The 22,797-nt window shown below is 38.7% G+C and overlaps 1 protein-coding gene across 4 annotated transcripts in view; it reads right to left on the minus strand.

Moving 5' to 3' along the window:
* The window catches only part of DNAJC13 (DnaJ heat shock protein family (Hsp40) member C13), a 59,596-nt gene that overhangs the window by 28,692 nt on the left and 8,107 nt on the right, over positions 1-22,797 (minus strand). For 2 of the 4 annotated variants that reach the window (XR_007245749.1, XM_048510789.1), the window contains exons 2-22: positions 20,372-20,452; positions 19,371-19,446; positions 17,839-17,988; positions 16,265-16,306; positions 13,633-13,833; positions 13,021-13,227; positions 12,108-12,203; positions 11,748-11,839; positions 10,886-11,052; positions 10,674-10,753; positions 10,423-10,592; positions 9,057-9,156; positions 8,321-8,428; positions 7,852-8,007; positions 7,388-7,444; positions 5,327-5,448; positions 4,724-4,799; positions 3,134-3,229; positions 2,833-2,976; positions 1,328-1,342; positions 622-704 (exon numbers count right to left, since the gene is read on the minus strand). Coding sequence is in view for 3 of the 4 variants with exons in the window: in XM_048510789.1 (XP_048366746.1) it covers positions 622-704; positions 1,328-1,342; positions 2,833-2,976; positions 3,134-3,229; positions 4,724-4,799; positions 5,327-5,448; positions 7,388-7,444; positions 7,852-8,007; positions 8,321-8,428; positions 9,057-9,156; positions 10,423-10,592; positions 10,674-10,753; positions 10,886-11,052; positions 11,748-11,839; positions 12,108-12,203; positions 13,021-13,227; positions 13,633-13,833; positions 16,265-16,306; positions 17,839-17,988; positions 19,371-19,446; positions 20,372-20,439 (2,306 nt within the window). In the remaining variant the exon portion in view is untranslated. The remainder of the gene's footprint in view (positions 1-621; positions 705-1,327; positions 1,343-2,832; positions 2,977-3,133; positions 3,230-4,723; positions 4,800-5,326; positions 5,449-7,387; positions 7,445-7,851; positions 8,008-8,320; positions 8,429-9,056; positions 9,157-10,422; positions 10,593-10,673; positions 10,754-10,885; positions 11,053-11,747; positions 11,840-12,107; positions 12,204-13,020; positions 13,228-13,632; positions 13,834-16,264; positions 16,307-17,838; positions 17,989-19,370; positions 19,447-20,371; positions 20,453-22,797) is intronic. The other 2 variants (XM_048510790.1, XM_048510791.1) reach the window with 2 other exon arrangements.

The raw sequence follows: 22,797 nt of genomic DNA on the forward strand, positions 1-22,797 counted from the left end.
CAGGAGAATAAAAAAACTATCAGTTCAGCCTTAAAGGTACCATTCTTTAGCAAGATGGCTGAACAAATAATGGTTGGGCAGCTTGGAAAAGGGCAAATGTTAACAGATCTCATTCAACCCAATTCAAAAAAGTATCTTAATTGATTTTAAGAATTGCACAAATACCAAAATTAATCACTGATGTTCAAAATTAAAAGGCTGCTACCGTGTTTCCCCGAATATAAGACAGTGTCTTATATTAATTTTTGCTCCCAAAGATGTGCTATGTCTTATTTTCAGGGGATGTCTTATTTTTCCTGTGTTCTGTTTGTCGGGCATGCTTCCAAACAAAAACTTTGCTATGTCTTACTTTCGGGGGATGCCTTATATTTCGCACTTCAGCAAAACCTCTACTATGTCTTATTTTTCGGGGATGTCTTATATTAGGGGAAACAGGGTAGCAGGTAAAGACTCTTGATACAGCCTCACTTCAAAATCTTCCTAACACCTATCTTGTTTTACATATTTTAACATCACACTTTTGTACATAAACCTCAAAACCGCATATCTGACCAAAGTTTAATACAACTTTCCAATCTATATACACAGCAAAAAGAAATCACACACACAAAAAATGGTTACCTGTAATAGAAGAGATCCCAGTTTGCTTGTATTTTTATTCTTTGCCTTCGTTTTCTCAATATGACTGGTTTCTGATTAATATTCTGCCAAGAAAAAAAGAAAAGCTAAACTTGAGACCAGAACACTTCAAGAATACTGTGAAATGAGACTGCCCACACCAGAACCATTTCCAACAGTTACCAAAAATAAAAGTTTTGATTGTGGAAGTACCTGAACTGCTTAACAGATATGAAGCTTTTTTTTCTAGTCAAAGAAAAATGAAAAGTGGAGCAGACGCTTATAGAGAGTGAAAATAGATTACTATATCACAAGAATAAGTGTTATGTTAGGACAGATAAGCAAATCAAGCAAGGGATTAGTTTGGCTATGTCCCAGCTTGTTTTAACAAACTGTTACTTTTTCTGCTATGAGATCCATCCCTTCACCAAGGCAGCATTGGGCTACGAACAAGCTAGCCAGCAGGAAATTTCCACCTTTGGAATTTTACCAAAATGACTGGAAAAGACAGTTCTAAGAAGAGAGGATGACAAGTTAGTACAGACACAATTATTTCCTCTCAGGACTAACGATATTAAGTAGCTACACAGAGAACTGTGTGCCTGATGGCCAAGGGATACTAGAAACTCTACTGTGCGCCAACAGAAGTCTCCACATGCCAGGCATAATTCAAGGGAGTCTACAGAAAGGAAGGAGGACTCAAACTCACCATATTGTTTCTGTCCTGGTTGTATTTGGGAAGCAGAAAAAGAAACAAAATTCAATGTTTGACAAGAAGAGACAAGTTTGTAATAGCTAGAATAATGCACAATAGGCCTCACTGTAAACATGATTACTAAACAGCAAAGGCAGAAACCTGAACCCACGGGCCAATGTCTAGTCTGAAAATAGCTCAAAACAAACTATACTTTTGGGTTTCCGCAATATTAGTAGTTTTGTCCATAACACATACAAAGTGCGTTTAACAACAATTCTCAGGACATTTCAACAAATGCACAACTCAAAAGGCAGTTCTTATTCATACAAACTAAACTAGTGCCCAATTTTTCATTTCATCCCATAAAAAATAAATAGCATTGCACATGTTAGTTTAGTATCAAGCTCAATGTGGCAATAGTTTGATGCAAAACTCAACGTTGCACATATAGCTTATTTACTTATGAACCAACAAAGATGCACATCACCCTCTCCTTTGAGATGATAGGAGCAAAGTAAAGCAGCAAGACCTCACCTATTAAAGGAACTACAGTACAACTTTAGCAAACAGCTAATTTTAATTCACACTGTGCTCACTTTAAGAGACCAATTCCTAACTGCTCTAACAGAATCACGAACTAGTCACATGCACAGAGATGAATGAAAGCATGGACCAGCAGAAGAGGCTAAAGGGACCCAGCTGCACAACTAATGCAGAGCCACAGTGGAATCACAACTGGAGGAAAAGAAAGGAACAAGGCAAGTAAAAGAAAATATGACAATATGGATGGTGCCTCTGGTGTATTCCATATATTTACTGTCAAAAATCTGACTGTCATCCTTCGTACCCCCTAACCAATCAAGAACAGTTATGAGCAAAAAGGAGCAAAAGAAAATTTTGAATTAAACAACCATGCAGAAGCCTCAAATTTCACAACCCCTAAAAATGAAGAAAAAGAGGTAGCCACAATATGCTTGTGCAACATTAAGAACTGGAACCTTTCTTAATATATTCAAAATTCCGCCATTTGGAACAGCCCCACGGCCACAATCTATGTGTGAACCTTCGAATGAGCTGGAAACTCCACTTCCTAATTCGCAACAGGCAAGACCAGCCATAGCTTTTAAGGAAGATATCTTCACTGTTCTTAACCATTTTGAATGCAATTAAAAAGCAAGAGACAACAACATCAAACAAGAACTCCAGAGTTGCTCCAATGGTATCAATAATTAAATAAAATAGATGTTGAAATACAGTGACAGAATATTAAGACTACAATCTTATGCACATTTACTTGGAAACAAGTCTCACTGAGGCTCATTCCGCACATGCATAATGATGCACTTTCAAACTGCTTTCAATGCTCTTTGAAGCTGTGCGGAATAGCAAAATCCACTTGCAAACAGTTGTGAAAGTGGTTTGAAAACGCATTATTTTGCATGTGCAGAAGGGGCCTGAGTTCCAGGGAATCTCACTTCCAAGTAAGCATGCTTTACATTATGCACTAAGAGTCTTACCTCTTTCTGAGCTATTCCCATCTTGTCTCTCCAGTGCATCAAAACAAGATCCACCTTCTCTTTGGCAAATTTTTCAACTTCCTTAGCAGCTTTTCCTGCAAGTCTTTGCCACTCTGGCACTTTATTAAACTTGCCATATTGATCCTGCAGAACAAAGCTCTAATCAAAATGCATTTTGGGGGAATGTAAACTGCACATCCGAAATAGGTTTAAAATTATTAGTGCCTCACCCCTCAAGATGGGCACAAGCAAATAGCAAAACGTACGAGCAGAGTTAAAAACCATGGCTATTCATACTTACATTTGCTATCTTTAAATTATCTCTAATGTGCATCCGATCAGCATCCTTTTCAGGAACAGGGTCACTGCTGTCTAGGTAAAATAGCAAACCTGATGGCTTAAGCCACAAAAGAAAACAAGAAATAACATTTCTTTACATTCTTTATGTACATTTTAACATTTGTATAATTAATAGTTTCCTGAATTCAAAAGTCAGGCAGAATGCATCGTAAGAACTACTCAGCAAATATACTCTAGTCAGGGACTGAACACAACTGAAACAACCTTATTATCTGAAACAGAAGGACTACAGTCCAACATATAGTTAACCTTTCTTAATCAAGCTATAAGCCTCTTTGCAGAAAATGTTTTAGGTATTGTCCCCTACTTGTATTTTGGCTAAGAGGTTTTGGACCAATTCAAGATTGCTACAACACTTTCTCTCTTCATTGCTGATATTTGGAACGTCTGTCAAAAGCAATACTGTCACCCCTTTGAACCAACCAAGAACAGCCGCGAGCAAAAACCACTGCTTTTCCCCCCCAGACTTTTTGTAGTATGACCTTTGACTTGGGAATTCCGTACCTACTTATCCTTCCCAAATCCACAACATATGCCAGAGTGATTTCTGAACACGTTGTCACATTATACAGACTTGTACACCCTGATACTCTAAATGGAGATCATCATCTGTACACAGAATAATTGGGTGAAACAGTCATTACGTTACCTCTCTCTGTGTACAACATCACTGTTTTGTATACACCAGTTTCTTCTTTGGAGTTTGCAACTAAGAACTACTTAAGACATATCAAAAGGTTCTTGAGTATACCTCAATGGGATTGCTGACTTCCCTTCTTATACACAGGAGAACACTGATAAAATATCAAAAAACTGCTTTTAAAGCTTTCTTCCATTTCAGAACGTTCATAATGCAATGAGGAAACTGCTTATTAGGAAACACAAACCCAAATTTCTGACGTATTAAGAATTAGTGGGTACCAGTGGGGCAGCCGAATTTAACAGAACAAAATTCTAGTAGCACCTTACAGACTAAAACCATTTATCCCAGTGTAAATTTTTTGAGACAGATGCCATTTCAGATACTATTGGAGAAAAAAAAAAACCGTTTACCTCTTCCACTTAAGTAAAACTGAGATAAAAGGGTTTCTTTCTCCTACTGTATCTGAAGAACTAAGCTCTGTGCCTCACAAAATCTCATACTGGAATAAATACTTCAAAGTCTTTAAAACACCATCTGACTTCTTGTTTTGAAGAATTATTTGCACAGTTCCTAGGCCCAGATAATCAGATCTTATCAATGCTACCATAAAATACAAGAATGTACAAGTATTCAGACACACCTCCATTCTGAAAATACACCCGAAGACAGCCATTCTAGAAATGTGTGAAGTGGCTTCTAATTTGAAAAAAAATCCTCTCTAGATCCCATTGAAGTCCTAAACTATATCAGATTCTTCTATCAGCGCAATGACTGTGTAACATTCACCCAACTCAAGCCTTTTCTTCAGTTAAGGAATTTGCTGTTTGAGGAACACATGAAAATATTATCAGCTTAGTTAAAAGTGACACTAAAAACAGTTTCTCTTACCAAAATACGCTTCAACAAATTCAGAGCAGTTGCGTTTTCAGCTGTCCACAGGCCCACTAAATGCCTACTTAGCTGTCTGAGAAATAAAAATTGAAAAATGGTGATTGATTTCTTTGCTAGAAAACAAATTAAAGTTTTGTTCATTTCATTGTATTTTTGTTGTGAGGAACTACTATTGCTCAGTTTGAAAATTTTACAATCTAGGCCTAATTTACTTAGTATCTGTTTTATTTGCTATTGTTCTTTCCCAGAAATCAGTGTGAAGTTTAACAGCATCTTTTAAAAAAAATAACCTTACTATCCATAGTAGCCCTCAGTTATTTTTTGTTGCTATTAGCATAAGGCATTCTCAACATGTTATTTATAATACTTTTGCCGCAAGGACTTTACAGCCGCTACCTCTGTGTTTGTCAATCTCAGATAACAAATTCATAGTTGAGAAGAAGAAACAAGAAAAAAGGAGCAAGTCACCACAAAACTCTCCTTAATAGTTAGTTTTAAGTGGGGGGTGAAAGAGAGCTTAAGAAGCTGTTCCAGGGAAGGGATGACTAGGCCAAAAGGCAACAGCAAGATATAAGCAAGTGGCATTAATTCCAGACTTACCGGTTTGTGAGCATCCTTTGATCTGTGCTTATTGTAAACATAGCAGTGTGCAAATGACGAGGTAAGGCACCTTCACTGAGGGCAAGATCTTGCATTTTGGTTGCTATCTCTTTATCTCCCTCCTTTGGAAACAGGGCAAGAAGATAACTATGAAAGAATCTTAGTTAAGTTATTCTGCCTTTACATTACAGCATAAATTACTGAAGGTCTAAGGCTATAACATCTAATAATAAACTTCTACATGAGTCTTGTCTCTGTGTTCAAAGTGAAATAAAGATATTTTACTGAATTGATATTTTTAAACACCTTATTTGTTCAAGAGTTTCAGTTCAAATCTGCCTGTATCACTATACCTTGTCTCAGCAAAAGATAAAAATACGGTCGTGGTGGCATGGCAGGAAATGACAGTCACGTCTTTCTACCATTTAAAGAAGTCCCAATTTAAATGTTATTTTAAGTGCTGCTTGTGCTGCCTGTGTCAGAACCCTTATTCTGAGTGCTATTAAGCTTACTACCTTGATAAAAAATGCTCTTTTCTCAATGTAGTGAGCTTAATAGCACTGAGAATAAGGGTTCTGACACAGGCAGCACAAGCAGCACTTAAAATAACTTTTAAAAATCTACTGGAGAATCAGGGGTGGGTGGGGGGAGGAGAACTAAGCAGGCACTAGGACCACAGCGGAGCATTCCACTGCATGAAAGTCCAGGAAGTGGCTGTAGATTCATTCAGCATTGTGGTTCTTTCTTTCAGTGAGACATGGCATAGTAACCAATTATTTTTACATTTTTTTAACAGAGTGGGGCTATTGTTTCTTTATTCCAATATCTCCTGGATTACTGTGTAATATTTTGCGTTGGGCACAAGTGAATTCTGGATACTATTATCTGTAAGATAACGGAAGATTCAACTCTAGTTCCCAACAATAGCACTTCAGCCACAACCCAAAATGTAAAATTCCACAAAATTTGAAAACTAACTTAAAGCTTTATTTATTTTAGTTGGCTACTACAAATAGTATCAATTTGTATTCTTACCACCTGTGTTTGACAGAAGAGCATTTCCAGTGAAGGAGGAACAGGGTGATTTCTGACAATTCCTCCCATCTACTGCAAACCCCTGCTTGCTGCCTATTCTGCTGCTCTGGAAACTCAGTCAAACACTAAGGCTAAATTTTAGAGGGCTCAGTAGGCTGCGGCTACAGGAATGAAAGTGAAGTCCTGTTCAATTCATGGGTCTCACAAGATACAAGCCATTGTTACTAGTCTTCTTTGGGTTTTTAATGGAAGAAATTTCAATAGCTACTCCTATAAGACGAATATTCCAGTGCCAAATAGACAACCAGCATAGTGGAATGGTAGAATTGTGGGATTGTGATCTGGGAGACCCAGGTTTCAATCTCAAATCTAAAGCGGAGATTTCTGGGGGACCTGGGGCAGGCCTTGCCCAAGTTGTTGTGAGGATAAAATGGGGAAGGGAGAATCATGTATCCTCCTCCCTGAACTCCTTAGAGAAAGAGTGGGATAGAAAATGTACTAGACAGATTTACTGGACACCTTGTTCTATTCACTTCAAATGAAATACACAAACAAGAAAGTATTTCAGATCAGAACCTTTACTTATGATGAGTATGCCCACAACACTCAAAGCACTTAGCAACCCATGCAAGACAGAATTGAACGAAAGTACAGCTACACAGAAGTCAAATCAAGCTCATAGGTCTGTTTCATCCAAAAGAATATAGAATCAGAGAATCACAGAGTTGGAAAAGACCCCAAGGGCCATAAAATCTAACCCCTGCTATGCAGGAGCACATAACTTGAGCACTCCTGACAGATGGCCATCCAGATTCTGTTTAAAAACCTCCAAAGGAGGAGACTCCACCACACACCAAGGTAGTTGCAGTTGCATAAATGCAACTGTTGCAGCAAGGACATCATCAGAAACCGTTCCTCTCAAAGTTTTTTCTCCAAAGGTCCAGTTTGCACAAGATGCTTGCTGCTCAAGCTGGATAACCCCACTCTTATGAGAGAATAGTACAACAGTTATACAATAAATCTTACCTCTATTATTGCCTTCATAACCAACCCAGCTCCTTTCACAATGGCCATGGAAGGGTGCTGTAAAACCATATAGAAATAAACTAGAATCTCATCATTTCCTGGTATAGCATTGACATCTCAGATAAGCAACAGTAAGAGAAATTCTCATCAAGAACATGTATAACATATATAAAGCTAGACCCTGAAATAAGCTCTATAACAATTGGCACATATATATATCCATAGCACCCCTAGAATAGCCCATACTGGGAAAAATGTGGAAAGCTTGTATACCTATTTACTATGTTGAATTACCTTTTTCAAGTTCATCAGAAGTTAGATTTTTAAAAATACACTTATTCATTTTCCTCAGTCAATCCTTACACAAATATTGTTTTAGTATGACGTGTATAGAAATGCTTTCAAGCAAGGACAGAAAAAGGGAATAATTTTGCAAGCATCTTATTTCACGTTGCCAGTCTCACCTGAAAGAGTTTAAAGAGGGTCCTCCCGTTAGATGCAACCATCTCTAGCAACATATCAAACTGCTGCCCTTCTGTAGTCTCACTATATGGAGCACATAGAGCAAAAGTAAGGAAGTCCAAAAGTGAACTAATAACTAGGGCGCCTGTTCCATGTTCCTGAAATTAAGAAGATTTGAATATTTCAGGTATAGAAATTATGTGCAGATCCTTCCCATTTCTCGTTGAAACTTTTGTTTCATATTATCTTCGTTTAAGCTTTCAAATGCCATTAGGCAAACCAAGCATTTAACACCTAAGGAGACACACAATCAAATTCCATATCAATCACAAGCCAACTTAAGTGTGTAAGGAGATAAAACTGAAAAATCCTTAAAAATCCCCTGAATTATTTCAGAAGCAGGAGATGCGTCCCACCCACTCACAACACACAAAATCACCTCAGGTATTCAAGAGATCTAAAAATACTTGCCACATGGGAATTAAATTTCTCCAATAAGTTTTCCAGAAACTTCTTTGAAGAAAGAAGGGATGCTTTGTTTAGCTGCTCTTGCCTCAGGTCATAGTCATCATGCATGGGCTGTGGATAAAGAAAGCCTTTAAATCAGAACTGTTTCAAGGTCCTCCAGTTGTCCTGTGGAGCTTTTAGTTTTTGAATGTAATGTAATAAGGCTATGGCTGTATTAACGATAGTAGGAAGACTATGAAAAAAAATTAAAGGATTCAAAGCATAACTTGTTCTCTTAAGATGAGATGGTATTCCGGATGTCACATGCCAAGACAAACCTATTTATTTCGACTGAAAACTAAGATGTCAGAGAGCCTCATTCACAAGCTGAAAAAGCTAGCCAAGCATCCTCAAGTATAAAAGTTAACAAAACCTTCAACAGGTTCCTAATCCTCTCCCCCTTTGCCTCCTGCCATTATGGAAAAGAAAGCAATGTCACATGTTTCCTACATTTTAAGTAGGTTAGGAGAGCAAGGAGCTACATGCAAATACCAATGCCTTCCCAGTGTAATCCAGCTTTTTGTACTGAAGATGCTGAAACTGACAGTATCAAAGAGGTAAAATGGCATGAATTTAGAGAGTTCTGACAAGACTCACTGGCAGCAATTCACTCCCTTATCGAAGCCAGTCACTAACTCCTGAAACTATGATAAACGATAACACTTCTACTCTAATGTGCTGGACAAAATATAGTACTTACACACATGAGGGCACAAAGCATATCAATGGAAGCATGAGTGACTCCACCATTGTTCCTTTTGAGAGCCTTCACTACCTTCACACCCAGGCGTTCCCGAAACCTTTTAAGAGAGCACAGCAAGGCATTACACTAATACTAAAAACTCAAAAGTAACTAATATTGAACTCTACTGCAATGCTCCACAGTTTGCCCATGAACTGATTTTACTATCTGACTGTAATATGATCGATGGATTGCAGTGGTTCTATCCTATCTTTTTTCTTCATTTTGCTATGGACATTACTAAAAAAGCCAATCTTAGCTCAGTTGAATGTTTTTTAGACAGCCATCCTGGTTTCCTTAAGACACCTCCCATTTTACCTCCTCATTGGAACGGTTTGAAATTGTGCCCTTAAGATCTCACTCTTAAGAAACTGCCAGCTATCATGCATTCCCTTCTCTTTTAGTATTTTTTTATAATATATGTTTATTTCATCTTTTCAATCATTACAGTAAACTCATTAAATTCTATACAATCAAATCAGTATATCTTAATGTACAGTATATAGAGTTAGTACATATATGAATTATATATATGAATACATAAATTATAAATGCATTAGCGTGAACAGAATTGAAACAAAGGAAATAAAAAAAGAGTTATCTTGCCATTAAAATAGCACACCAAGTCCTATACATTAAATTCAATATTCCATAAAATATACACTTTGTAAGTGTCGACAACATTCAGCAAACCAATTATATTCCCTTATTTAATTTTTTTTAATGTCACAATTTTTATTAAATTTTTCGGGATTGTTTGTTATTTTCCAAGTCAGTCTGTCAATAGACATTACGGATGTTATTTTCTTTCCCCATTCTTCCAATTTTGGTATGTCATTTCCATATTCCTTCTCTTTTAGTATTTTTGACCACGGGATTGCACCCAGTAGGTTGCTAAGCTTACTGAAATCTGCTTTCTTAAAATCTAGAATGCATGTATGACTACGTTTAGCAGTCTTGAGTATTCTTAAAGCAGAACGAATTCATTTGTGGCTCTGATCATGAGAAAGGGAATGTATGAAACCTAGGCTTTGAAGCTCATTCATCTCATACATCATGATTTGCAACCTCTTAAAATGTTTAGCTCTGCCAGAGGCCTCTTGTGAACAGTAACCCTGAACTTTACAGTAAATCTGTGTTATTTACTTTCTAGTTTCAGATTTAATTTAACTGCACTTATTTCATTATCATTAGAATTCCCAGTGGTAAGGAAAACAAAGCAAGGAAGAATGCACGCTTTAGTATAAGAGCTCAGGAAAAATAATCTAATGTGCTATATGTGGCTTGTTTATTACAAAGCTGATGTCAAAAATAAAGTACCTACTTTGGAAGCTGAGTGAACGCAAGAAACCCTGCTTTTGAGGCAACTAATCTTCTAACCGCTTGGAACTGGCTTTCAAGCTCTGCATTAGATGCTGCGATATCACCTTCTTGCGAGAGTAACGCTGTTATGGCATTATTTATTAATTTTTCTTTGTTTTCTGAAAACAGGCCCTGAAAAAACGAGGGAAAATCTGTATTAATCTTGACCTCAACAACAGAACATTAAAGAACGAACAGAAGAATGTTACTTACATCTTGTGTTACCGCATGCAGAACTCCACTGTATGAAATGTTAGCATTGAACCTAAAGACTGAATCTGCAAAGATGCCATCTGTAATTGAACAAGCACAGATACAAGAATCAGGCAGGAATATTATAACACATTCACACAACACAAAGATAGCACTCTTTCGAAGGCTCTTTTAAATTGTGACACACTATACAACCTAGATAAAAGACTTACTTGGAGGTGCTGCCAAGAATCTTAGATGAAGACTTTCAACTTCCTCATCCACCGGCATACTTAAGAGACCCCACCGCTGGCCTTTGTCTGTTGGCGTCATTTTCACACAGACATCCCTATTACCAGACGCTCTTACACCATCTAGTAAACTGGCTAACAATGAATCCCTGGGCAGGAGAGAGAGAAAAGCAGTTCCAATTACTTTTGTTACCTGAATACAAGGTCTCAGGCAGAAGTCTTCTGCATCACCTAACACCTGGTCCTCTTAAGTGCAGTAATCAGTCACCAATGCTATAAGGGCAATCACTACTGACTCTGTCATACCACAGGGGACAGTGTTTTGATTTACCTTATACGTCACATGGAGGACTGAAATATGATATAATGGGAGTGAAACTAGTGATTCAGCTAACAGTAATGGGAAAGGCAACTGAACACTTCCAAAAATAACTTTTTGGCCAGTGTAATTTTTAAACAGAAGAACAAAGCTGACGTATGCACTAGCAGTCAATGGTCATAATTTTTTGAAAAGCTATTTATGTATTTGAAATAGCAATTAAGAAAAAGGCTACTTCTGAAGTGATATATTTGTTCTTCCTTGATCATTCATGCCCACCATTCTTTGTTTTATTTACCACTAGTTACTATACAACCTACTGCATTTCCTTCCCAAATGAGGCAAAAGCTTGGTTCCCAACTTAGCCTCCCAGAAAAAAATTAATGAATGCAAATGCAGGCATCATGCTCTACCTACAGCAGTGAAAGTCCCTGCATCAGTTAAATTGTGTACAGGTTGTCTGAGAGCACCCTTCTTCAGCTGTCACCCCAAATTAAGAAAGAGTTCAGGAACTTTTAACTATACCTCTCTGTTGAAGAGTATTTTCGGATTTGTCCCTTGATAAACTCTATGGTAAAGAGCTGTGGGTTTTCTGAATCACACACTAATGCAAATACCTTAAAAAAAAAAGAAGTCAAATAGGTGGCCATACTACAACATCATTCTGCAACATTTCACATATTACAGGTTTGTATGTTACCTGCAACATACTTCCCGCCATCCTCCCCGGTATTTGGTGCATACCAAGACTTGTTATGAATCTCAAAGCTATTCTTTAAATTTTAAAATAGCAATCTGATGCTTAAACAAGAGCCACATGAGAGACACTGTATCCACATTGTGATTTTTAATATTTTCCTGACCCAGAATAAATTGTGCCCTTACCTCTCCTAAGGGTTTCAGTGTTGCAATATTATACGTAGCAGGGTCACGTTCCACTAAGCAAGTTTCTGTAAGAGCCAATATCCTTTTCACTGGTTCCTTAAAAAATGGAGAAAGTGTATTAAATTCTAGCTACTGGAGATGACAGTACACACGTAGTTGAGGCACTTGCCCTCCATTAAAAGTTGATGGGATGAAGTAAAGTCAATTTTAGATACAGCTGGGATATTATTATTATTGTAATTATAGACTACCGCTGATAGGTTAATTGGGTAAAGGTACAAAATTCCAGAGTATGGTACATTTCAGAGCAGGATCCAGACTATATTTTACATCAGCAGGATCGAATTTTTCTGGCCTTCTCCACCCCCTCCCCACTGCAGCTCATTGATCTCCACAAAATGCTACATTTGGAGGAGAAGGGTCCCTAATAGATGGCATGGCGGCGGGAGGGGGTTGCCAATAGCAGGAAAAGGGAATCAGTGGAAATTACTAATTTAGCCTGCACCAGAAACTGCTTGCAAATATAGACAGCTCAGGAGCATTAAGACTGCTCTTCACAGAACTCATTCCTATGTTCTTCGGAGTGTAGCCATTCGTTTGCAAATGCTTCACCGCGAGAACTACGTTTACCTATCAATGTATGTTGCATTGTACCGAATGAAATGGCTCAAATTTCATTTACATCACTAATCTGTGAATTTCCTTTCATACGTGCATTTAATACTCCTTTGTCAATTTTTCAGACTACAGCAGCATGCATGCTTTTCCTGAAATACCATGTGGTGATACATATACTTACAAGAAACATTTATTACAGTTGCTAAAAACTGAGAAAGGGTGAAGGAGAAAACAACACGGGTTCTTTTCCTAAACTTTAATACATAAGTTATGCACTTACATTATTAGACCTTACCGAATGTCTAGGAGTTATCTTTTGCACCACAAACTCTGCTAAAGATGTGATAGATTCATCGTTGCTGTATTTCCCAAATCGAAGACTCAAATACTGCTCAAATTCTAAAGGCTCCTTCCTTATCCTCAAGAGGATGCCAACATAATTACCAGCATGATCAATTGCACTCTTGATAATTTCTTCCCTTTGCTCAGAAGCAAATAAATGCTGCAAATTGCAATAGAATTCAATGAACTCTTTGGTACATAAACTTTTAAAAAAATTACATAACTGTAAAAATCCATAACCTTGAATACAATAGGCATTTGCAAACCAGTTATATAAAACAGTTCAGATTAAATAGCATTAGTAGATATAAATTAGTTCAAAATACAAATTTCTTATCTTTTTATAAATCTTCTAATACCATCCACATTCTTGCCAAATACAGTAAAAATATCAAAAATAATATTTTACTACGGATAAACTATTTTCTATTTCAGATATTTTTAAATAATATATGGAACTATTATAGATGCAAGATATTTTTGGTTTTGCCATACCAATTAACAGTCTGAGCAATTACATACTGGATTCAGGCATAAGTGGTGTGTTTTCTGTTATGATACTTACTAGTCTACTAAATCCTCCATAAAGTATACAGAAACCTCCTGGATAATCAGAGAGATCAACAAATCCTTCAATATTTCTATAGTCATAAGAACACAGAACTTTATTTGTGGCAGGATTAATTTGATCAAAGCCTCCAGGAGTCACCTCTAGAATTACAGGTTTTCTTGTATCACTCCAGTGGTGCTTGAAACAGTTATATCTCTGTGGGGGCAAAGCAGCTGTTAGTTTTTTTAAAAAAAACAAGTTACTATCACACCTTTGCAGAGCAGTTATTAAATACAGAAACAAACAATAAAATATATGATACATTTTTGCACCTATTTCACTGCCTAAAATAAACCTGTCAGCATCTGTCAATTTATTATCAGTTAAGTGTCAGGATGTGTCTTCTCCTCCCATCAAAGGGATGCCCTCAGGTGGGGTCATTCACACCTACTCCAGAGAGGGGCCCTCCCTCTCCTATGTTAATGAATCTTTCTCTTCCTTCCCTTCCCTTTGATTCTGGCAACTGTAGATAAGTAGGAATGACTCTGCTGCCAACCCCGGGGAGGGGGGGGCAGTGGCAGATGGCCGGTGTTTCTCTTCTCTGGCCTTGCCTCCTCAACGGCTGTCTCTTTCTGCTGTGTCTTTCTCATATTCCATGAGAAAAGGGAGGGGGGATTTAGGGTTACTGCATGTGGATAAAGACAGGAGCAATTCTGAGTGTGATCAGAAGTGGCTTTCGCAAACCAGGTATGGCATCTGATTAAAACCCAGAGTCCATTATTGATTCCAGTCACAGAACCTGGCATTAAGGCCTCTTCATATGCTGTATTTTTCCCTAAGCAGAACCTATCTAGGTAGATTGTTGCAGCATGAGTTTGCTACATGAGAGTGTTTTATTGCATGAACACTGGGTAGGAAATGATACATCTTGGGAAACCTCTGCTAGATGTGGCTTCCCAGAGGATACCATGCTGTACTGTCAATCACTATAGCACACTCATTCAGTGCTAAAAATTTGTCAAACTCAAAGACCCCAGTCTAATATATCTCAAGCAGACAGTGATTAGACCTATATTAGAGAACTTCCAGCCAGTCTTCATTCTTTCATTTTTGAGCAAGCAGGTGTGGCTGCTTCTCAGCTCCAGGAGTTCTTGGAAGATTTTCTAGATCTATTACAATCTAGCTTCAGGTCAAGGTTTGGAACAAAGTCTGCTGTGGTCAAACCTGGTTGATGACCTCTACTAAGAATGCAGTATCCTGCTAGTTCAGGGGTCTGCAACCTGCGGCTCTCCAGTTGGCCATGGTGGCAGGGGCTGATGGGAATTGTAGTCCATGAACATCTGGAGAGCCGCAGGTTGCAGACCCCTGTGCTAGTTCTACTGGATTTCTCAGTAGCCTTTGATACTATCAGCCACAGCATCCTACTCTCAGAACTGGGACTGGGGAGGTGAGCACTCTGATACAGTGGTTCGAGTCCTATCGAGGAGGAGGGGCATCTCAGAGGGTGGTGATGGGGGATTCCTGTTCGACTCCATAGCTGCTGCCTGTGGAGTTCTGCAGGGTTTGATCTTATCCCACGTGAAATTGAATATCTACGTAAAACTGCTGGGGTAGGTTTGGGTTGCAGTGTCATGAATAAGCAGATGATTCTGAACTCTACCTTCCTTTCCCTCCTAATTCCAAGGATTTTGGTGATGTTCTGAACTGGATTATCAGTCAGTAATAGGCTGGTTGAGGGTGAACAAACTACATCTTACTCCTAAAAAGACAGACTCTCTAGGTTAGTAAAAAAAACAAATAGACCAGGGACTTGAGATCTCTGTGGCCTTAGCTGGGGTTATACTTCCCTTGAAAAGTCACAGCATAGAAATGCTACTCAACACAGCAGTTATCTGTGAAAAACAAGTGACTGTCATTATTTGGAGTGTGTTTGCCCAACTTCAGCTGGTGCGCCAATTGCGTCCATTCCTGGCTGTCAAATCTAACTACAGTGATTCATGTCTTAGTTACATATAGACTGGACTACTGTAATATACTCTACTTGTAGGTACCCTTGAAGATTGTTTGGAAACTGCAACTAGGGCCAGCTATTGGGAGATGTGATCCCAATAAGCTTATTAGCAATCCTGGGTTATTATTTTAAGGGTTTTTAATGTTTTTAATATATTTCACTCGATGGGTTGTATCTACTATGTTGTAATCTGGTTTGAGCTCCTTAAAAAAGAAATGCAGCAGTAAATGTTTTAAACTGAGGACAGCCAAGTTCCATGTGCAATACCCCAAGTAACCTGGTATAAGACTGCAGCTGAAAACCTCCAATGCTGTGATAGACTCCTCTAGCCTTCAAATGTCAATAAAACCTTCTAGTTCTCCAAGAAAAAAAGGAAACAAAAAAGAAAACCATATGTTCCTACTAAAGACACACACAAATACATATATGTGTGTGTATGGTTGTCAGTTATACAATTTAGAAGGGAGAAAGAAATCACACACAATTTAACCTGGAAAAATATTCTCTCTGTGTTGAGCTTAGTTTCTTTTGTCAGAACTTGAGCACGGAAGTGAAGTACTTCATTTTATTCATCAGCATCAACTTCTAATTTAAAAATCAGGAAAACTTTTTAGCTTAAAGATGAAAGATACTTGCCCTTCCGGTGATTTTTCCTTCAGCAAAATCTGTTCTGAATCTCTGGGGAAAGGAAAAGGGTTAATAATAAATGGTTCAAAAAGGTGTATGCTAGACTTAAGAGAGATAATTCATTCTAATGCTTCTTTAAAAACAGGGATTATGACTAGAGTTGCAAGATCTCTGCTGGGGGCGGAGGATCCCTTCCCCTCAGTGCCATCCAGCTGGTCAGCGGTGGTCTTACCCAGCATAAAATGAGGCCTCAGCATCAATGTCACTGGCTCAATAAGATCACTTCCAGAAGGGACATAATCACATCAATTATGACTGGGAAGACACTCTAATAAGAGAAGCAGTGGCGTAGTGGTTAAGAGCAGGTGCATTCTAATCTGGAGGAACAGGGTTTGATTCCCTGCTCTGCCGCCTGAGCTGTGGAGGCTTATCTGGGAAATTCTGATTAGCCTGGGCACTCCCACACATGCCAGCTGGGTGACCTTGGGCTAGTCACAGCTTTCCGGAGCTCTCTCAGTCCCATCTACCTCACAGGGTGTTTGTTGTGAGGGGGGAAGGGCAAGGAGATTGTAAGCTCCTTTGAGTCTCCTACAGGAGAGAAAGGGGGAAATATAAATCCAAACTCCTCCTCCTCCTCTTCTAATATTTAGGTAAAACTGTATAGTAAAAACAGCTTCTACACACAGAGTTTGCCTAAATACCAGAGTGTCTTCCCTTGTCACCAGTGATGTGATGTCACTTCCAGAAGTGGAAGTGACATCTCAGCATTGATATCAAGGCCTAGGCCTCATTTCAAGCCTGATAAGACTCCAACCCCACCCCCACCAGTTGCCAGGATACACCTGGCAATCCTAATTATGACATAGTTCAGATGAAAAGTTCCCAAGCATCCAAACTGTGATTTGAAAAATGCCATGGATTCTTTTTTCCCCTTTCCTTTGGTTATTTCACAATTACCTCTCAACTTCTGGCAAACTGTAGTTTGTATCACATCCAAATCATCAAAACTATGGTGGGAAATGGCTCTCCAGAGCAGAATTAAAAAGCCACTGCAAAACACAGCTCTCTTATTTCAGCTTCAATGTGACACATTGACCATATTTTTCTCAATACAAATGTTCACCTATGGTTTGCCTGGACCTGAAAGTTAGGGTATTGTGCTAATTAGAGTGTCAGACTGAGGTACAAACTCCCAGCCATGAAATTAAATGAGTGACCTTGCACCAGCATAATGTGCCCCATGTGATTGTTGTGAGCATAAAACAGAGAAAGAAAAATCTTTGCACACCACTGTAATCTTCTTGGGAAAGATTAATAAAGAGAAAGGCAGAGAGGGACCTGGGAAGCAATTGAAGTTTGTGAGGGCATAAGGAAGAGCATAAACATGGGATTTAGGTCCAAGTCCGCTACAAGTGAAGTCAACCACTATATGGGGAAGTTAACAGTAATTAAAAATACACCATATATGTATAATTTAGTGCAACTGAGTAGAACGTGAACATTTCACATGTTTACTGCGGCTGGCAATGCAGACTGGAAAACAGAAGTGTATTCACTTCATCGAATTATTAGGTTCTTCTTACCAGTGCTTCAGTAAGGAGCTCTGTTCTGTGCTCTGTAGAAAATTTAAGTGTTTCAGACTTTTTCCCAGTCCCTTTACGAAATGTGAGGCTGAATTCTGTTCCTTGTCCTCTTCCAACGGGACTAATGCTACAGATGTCTCCATAAGGCCACTGAACCAGACGATCACACAGTCAGAAAATATGTTGTTTAGTTCCTATTAAACTCTAATGCCTGTAATCAACACTAATTGCTAAACATTCACACAATTCATGCTAACCGACTGTCTTGTTGCTGATGTGATCTTCAGTAACGAACATGTTCCCTTCTATATCCAGAACATATGAAAGTAAAGATATGACTAAGTTGGATAACCTAAGGGCTTATGGGATCTTCCTCTAAATTATGCTCATCAGTAAAATTATAACATTGGAAAACTGCAAGCACCATCTCCGAGGTAGCCTAGAACGGTCAAGTATACAGATGTATTAACTCTTTCCACCACACAAAGGACAGATAATCTAGATGCTGACAGACCTTTGACCCCAAATATCTGAAAAGTGCTATGGCTGAGATGGACTAGAACTACTAACTGCAACTGTGCCCCTCCCAAAGAGTGCCCTCCCTCTGCCATTTTAGATATCTGGAAATTCCACATATCTAGTTGACCCTGAAATAACATGGGAGGGGAGAAGCTTGGAAAGTTAGATACTGATTATTCTTATGTTTATCGCTCTCAAAAGAGCATTTCATTGAGTATAAAGTTACAATACCATAGACATGGAGATAACAGCTTGCTCTTAAGACTTCTAGGTTCAGAGGCTGCAATAAACATTTAATATACTGGAGCTATGATGGTTACAATCCTAGTGCCTGCCTACCAGATTCTAAATTTAAGATTCATAATTGCTTATGAATGTTTTCATCACTGGTTGACCTAATTTATCACTGGTTGATTTAATGATAGGCATCTGTTCTGTGGTCAGTTACATGGCTGGAAAAATTTTCAATCACGCAAATCAGAGATCTAAGAACTTCATGTTTGTTATGAAGTTCACCATCTTTCAGATTTTTATCTCTTCAATAACAATCAGTGCCATGCAGAGATGTTAAGCAACACATTAGGAGAAAAGAAATTAAAAAATAATCTTCAAGGTTTAAGAAAATTTACAAGTGATGCAAATAAATAACTGAACAAAAAAACTTTGGTGCTATAACTATTCTTCACTATTTAATCCCACTAAATGCAATTCCCTACTTACAAAGTATGTAGAACTAATGTAGACCTAAAATCTTAATTTTGCTCACAAATTTGAACAAAAAGACTTGGAATGCATATTCTTCTACGCCCCTGGGCATCTAGCTATGTAATTGAATGGTAATTAACTTCAAATGATGTTATCCAAATCCATCTTTTTTCACTGCTTCATGCCACTAACAACAGTCTTCTGCTAATTACATCTAGCCAACAGGATTTACTTTGTAAACTGATTTATTTTCAATTGGAAGACTATTTAACACTACCCAAAAACACATCTGTTACATATGACATTACCTGATTTGTAACTTCTAATGTGTTGGGATTGTACGTAGTGATAGCATGAGTTCCAACTGAAAAAACACGCTTATACCTAAAAACACACAAACAGCAGGCAAGGATTTAATTTAAGAGCTTCCCAAAGACCTGACAAGACTCTACAATAGTTGATTTGTATACAAGACAGCTCACTTTCAAATAACTGAGCTATGGACAAATACACAAGCAATATTTTGCTTTCATTGTGAGGTGAAAATTGCTTTTCTGGGAGAACATAAGAGAACATTCAGCATGCTCAGCAATTAGAGCTTCAGTACAGCTCACACATGTCATTTTGTGTTTTTCAGGTCATGATGATGACAAAACAAACAAGTTTAGAAGTATTGTCGAAGGCTTTCACGGCCGGATTCAACTGGTTCTGGTGGGTTTTCCGGGTTGTGTGGCCGTGGTCTGGTGGATCTTGTTCCTAACATTTTGCCTGCAACTGTGGCTGGCATCTTCAAAGGTGTATCAATTATCTGTGATACACCTCTGAAGATGCCAGCCACAGATGCAGGCAAAACGTTAGGAACAAGATCCACCAGACCACAGCCACACAGCCCGGAAAACCCACCAGAACCAAACAAGTTTAGAAGTATTTAAAACACCATTGGGGACAGAGAAATAAAAAGATAACACTGCACGCACTGACAAGAATGCAGATACTGGAATCTGCTATTTAGGGTCTGGTTCACAAATTTATAAAAAGGGGTCAGTAAACTGACCATTCATCAATGGTGAGAGCTTGACCTACGCGAAGAACCCCTTTGAAGGATAACCATACATTAAGTCAGGCTCTGTAATTCAGTACTGGTGTTTTTGAGTAGTCATAAGACAATTTGGGATTATTAAAGTCTTCAAGTTCAAAACAATTTTATTCGAACAATTTTAAAACTCTCTACTGGATATCAGGAACAGACTATAAAATGGTGTAATCATCTCCAACTAGAAAACAGCAAGGTGGAAAACAGGCTACTTACTTGCCCCTCCATGAATGTTTTGTTGTGTAGAAACAGGCCAAATCTTTGTTTTCCCTAATTATATTCATTTTGTGCCAATACCTGTAACAAAATATATTAATTACATATTATTTACTTTAACAATTTCTGCTGCTGAACATATGTAGAGAGAGAGTAGTAAATATGTAATGCAAAGCATTTCTAAAAGGACCATTTGTTGCTCAAAAATGTTCCAGGTTAAAATGTATTTTAAATGAGAGACAATGACCTTTCAATGGCTGAAAGGAATGTTTTTATATAGCTGCAAGGAATGATTTCATATGACTTTTTAAGTTAAGAATTGTTACTCCTATAGTTCACAAAACTTCTCATAAACAACCATAGCAGAAAATATAAAAGTTGTAGCTCCAATGATTACTTAAAGGGACCATGCTACCTTTATTCAAAACATCTAGTGATGCAAATTACTTATGGAAATGTTATATAAAATACTAGCGGGGCCCGGTCACGCGTTGCTGTGGCAATTGTCCTTCTCATCACAGTCCGCAACCCACACAGATGTCCACGCAGGTCCAATGATCCGCAGCATAGCCTTTTGGGGTGGTCAAATGGAATCCCTCTTTCCCTTTTCAATTCACATTGGTGGTGTCTTGTTTTTTTAGTATAAGGTAAACCTTCCCATTTCACAACGGAACTGTCCAGAGTGCGAATCCTGCTGTCCATGAGGCTGGTTGACATGCACAGTCCTGGCTTGGGTAAGGCAGAACTGGGGCAAGCAGGCTATCCCAGTCAGGCAGTAGAGGCAGGGTGGTGAGGCGCTCAGATCGAGGCCAGCTCCCTGGGTTCTTAAAGGGCCACGTGCAAAAGAAGCAGAGCCGGTAGTGTTGGTTCGCCCCCACCCCGCGGATTTTCGTAGAAGAAAAAGGCAAACTCCAGCTCGCTTTTAGTAAAAGAAAGCTGTGGCAAATATTGGTGAGGCAGAGGGTAAGTGGTGGTTGGATGTGAGGGAGGGCAAAGTGAGGTGTGTGAGGATGAGCTGGATGTGTATGAGAGTATGTGTGTTGTGTGGTAGTAGTGGGTGAGACACAGAAAGTGAAAGTTACCTGCGTGTGGGGGGGAACCCCACCTGATGTCTCACACGGCAAAGTGTGTATGTGTTTCACTTCCACTCGTATTACCTAACAGTACTACCTATTTACTGTTTTCAATGCTCATCTCTGGCCATCTGCGCAAACATTGTAAGGGCATACCAACCCATGAGGCCATAGACATGCTGCACGAACAGTCTAAGGGCGACAGTTAAATACAACCAGCTTCATGGCCTGGTGCGCCAGGAAAAAGATGTTTTACCTGGCTCAGGTATTGAATTTCAGCAATGTGAATATCCGAAAACCTGCCCGCATTGGAAAGGCACGTTGAGTGAAAATTTGAAAGCAATCCGTCCAGTGGTTTCGGAGTTAGAGCACGACTCACAAACGGACGGTTTGCTTTATATATATATAGATTTATATCTTCTGTCTTCCAGTTCTGACGATTTCCAAGGCAGCTAGCACATAAAAACTAGTATCACTGATAAAAAGCACAATAATAAAACCAATCCAGCAAACATCAAAAAAGCAACAACATAAGCACATACGAAGCAGCTAATATTTAGTTAATTTATATATTCCATTCATTTATAACCCACTTTACTCCCCAACAGGGACCCAAAGCAGGTTGCCATCGTAAACCAGTTGAAGCTTCCAAGCAGCATTCAAAGGCAGACCTCAAATACAACATAATGCAATTATTCAGCCTTAGCATTAAGACATAGGTAACTGTGACCAATTTTTGTCCAGGAAGATTACAAATGACATAACTGAAACCGGCTTTAAATACCCCGACAAATTCCGAACGGCACACATGAACTTAAGCTAAGGACCAGGTATAAAAGCACCTTCATGCTTTGAGGGACTACATTCCTGCCTACAACAAACACCTCCCCCCTAAGGTCAGTCTAACCAACAGCCAACAGAATCTCCATCTCATCTGGATTGAGTTTTATGCTTATGAGCCTTAATCTAGGTCAGAAATCTAGAAACTGATGCTCCTGAATACCAGGATGCCAACCAATGTGCTTTCTGGCACTTGCTTCGTGTTGATGTGTTTGGGGCTGTGTAGGGATCGGTGGAGGAAGGGGAAAGTGAGGATGGGGTATGAGTCTGAAATTGTGTGCATCGAGGAATGCTGCTGTAAATTTCGTTGTGCGTGCACACTGACAATAAAATGCTTATGCTTTCCTGACCTCTTCCATACTCCTCTTTGTCTTCCCTTCACCCAATTCAAGTTTCCTCCTTTTATCTATTTATTACCTCTATATTTCTTCTTCCTCTGCCCTTCAACCTCCCCCATGCCATTTCCCCAAGTAGTTGCACTTCCCCAAGTAGTTACAGGTTGCAACTGTGATG

Source organism: Sphaerodactylus townsendi, linkage group LG11 (genome assembly GCF_021028975.2).
Source record: "Sphaerodactylus townsendi isolate TG3544 linkage group LG11, MPM_Stown_v2.3, whole genome shotgun sequence".
NCBI lineage: Eukaryota > Metazoa > Chordata > Lepidosauria > Squamata > Sphaerodactylidae > Sphaerodactylus > Sphaerodactylus townsendi.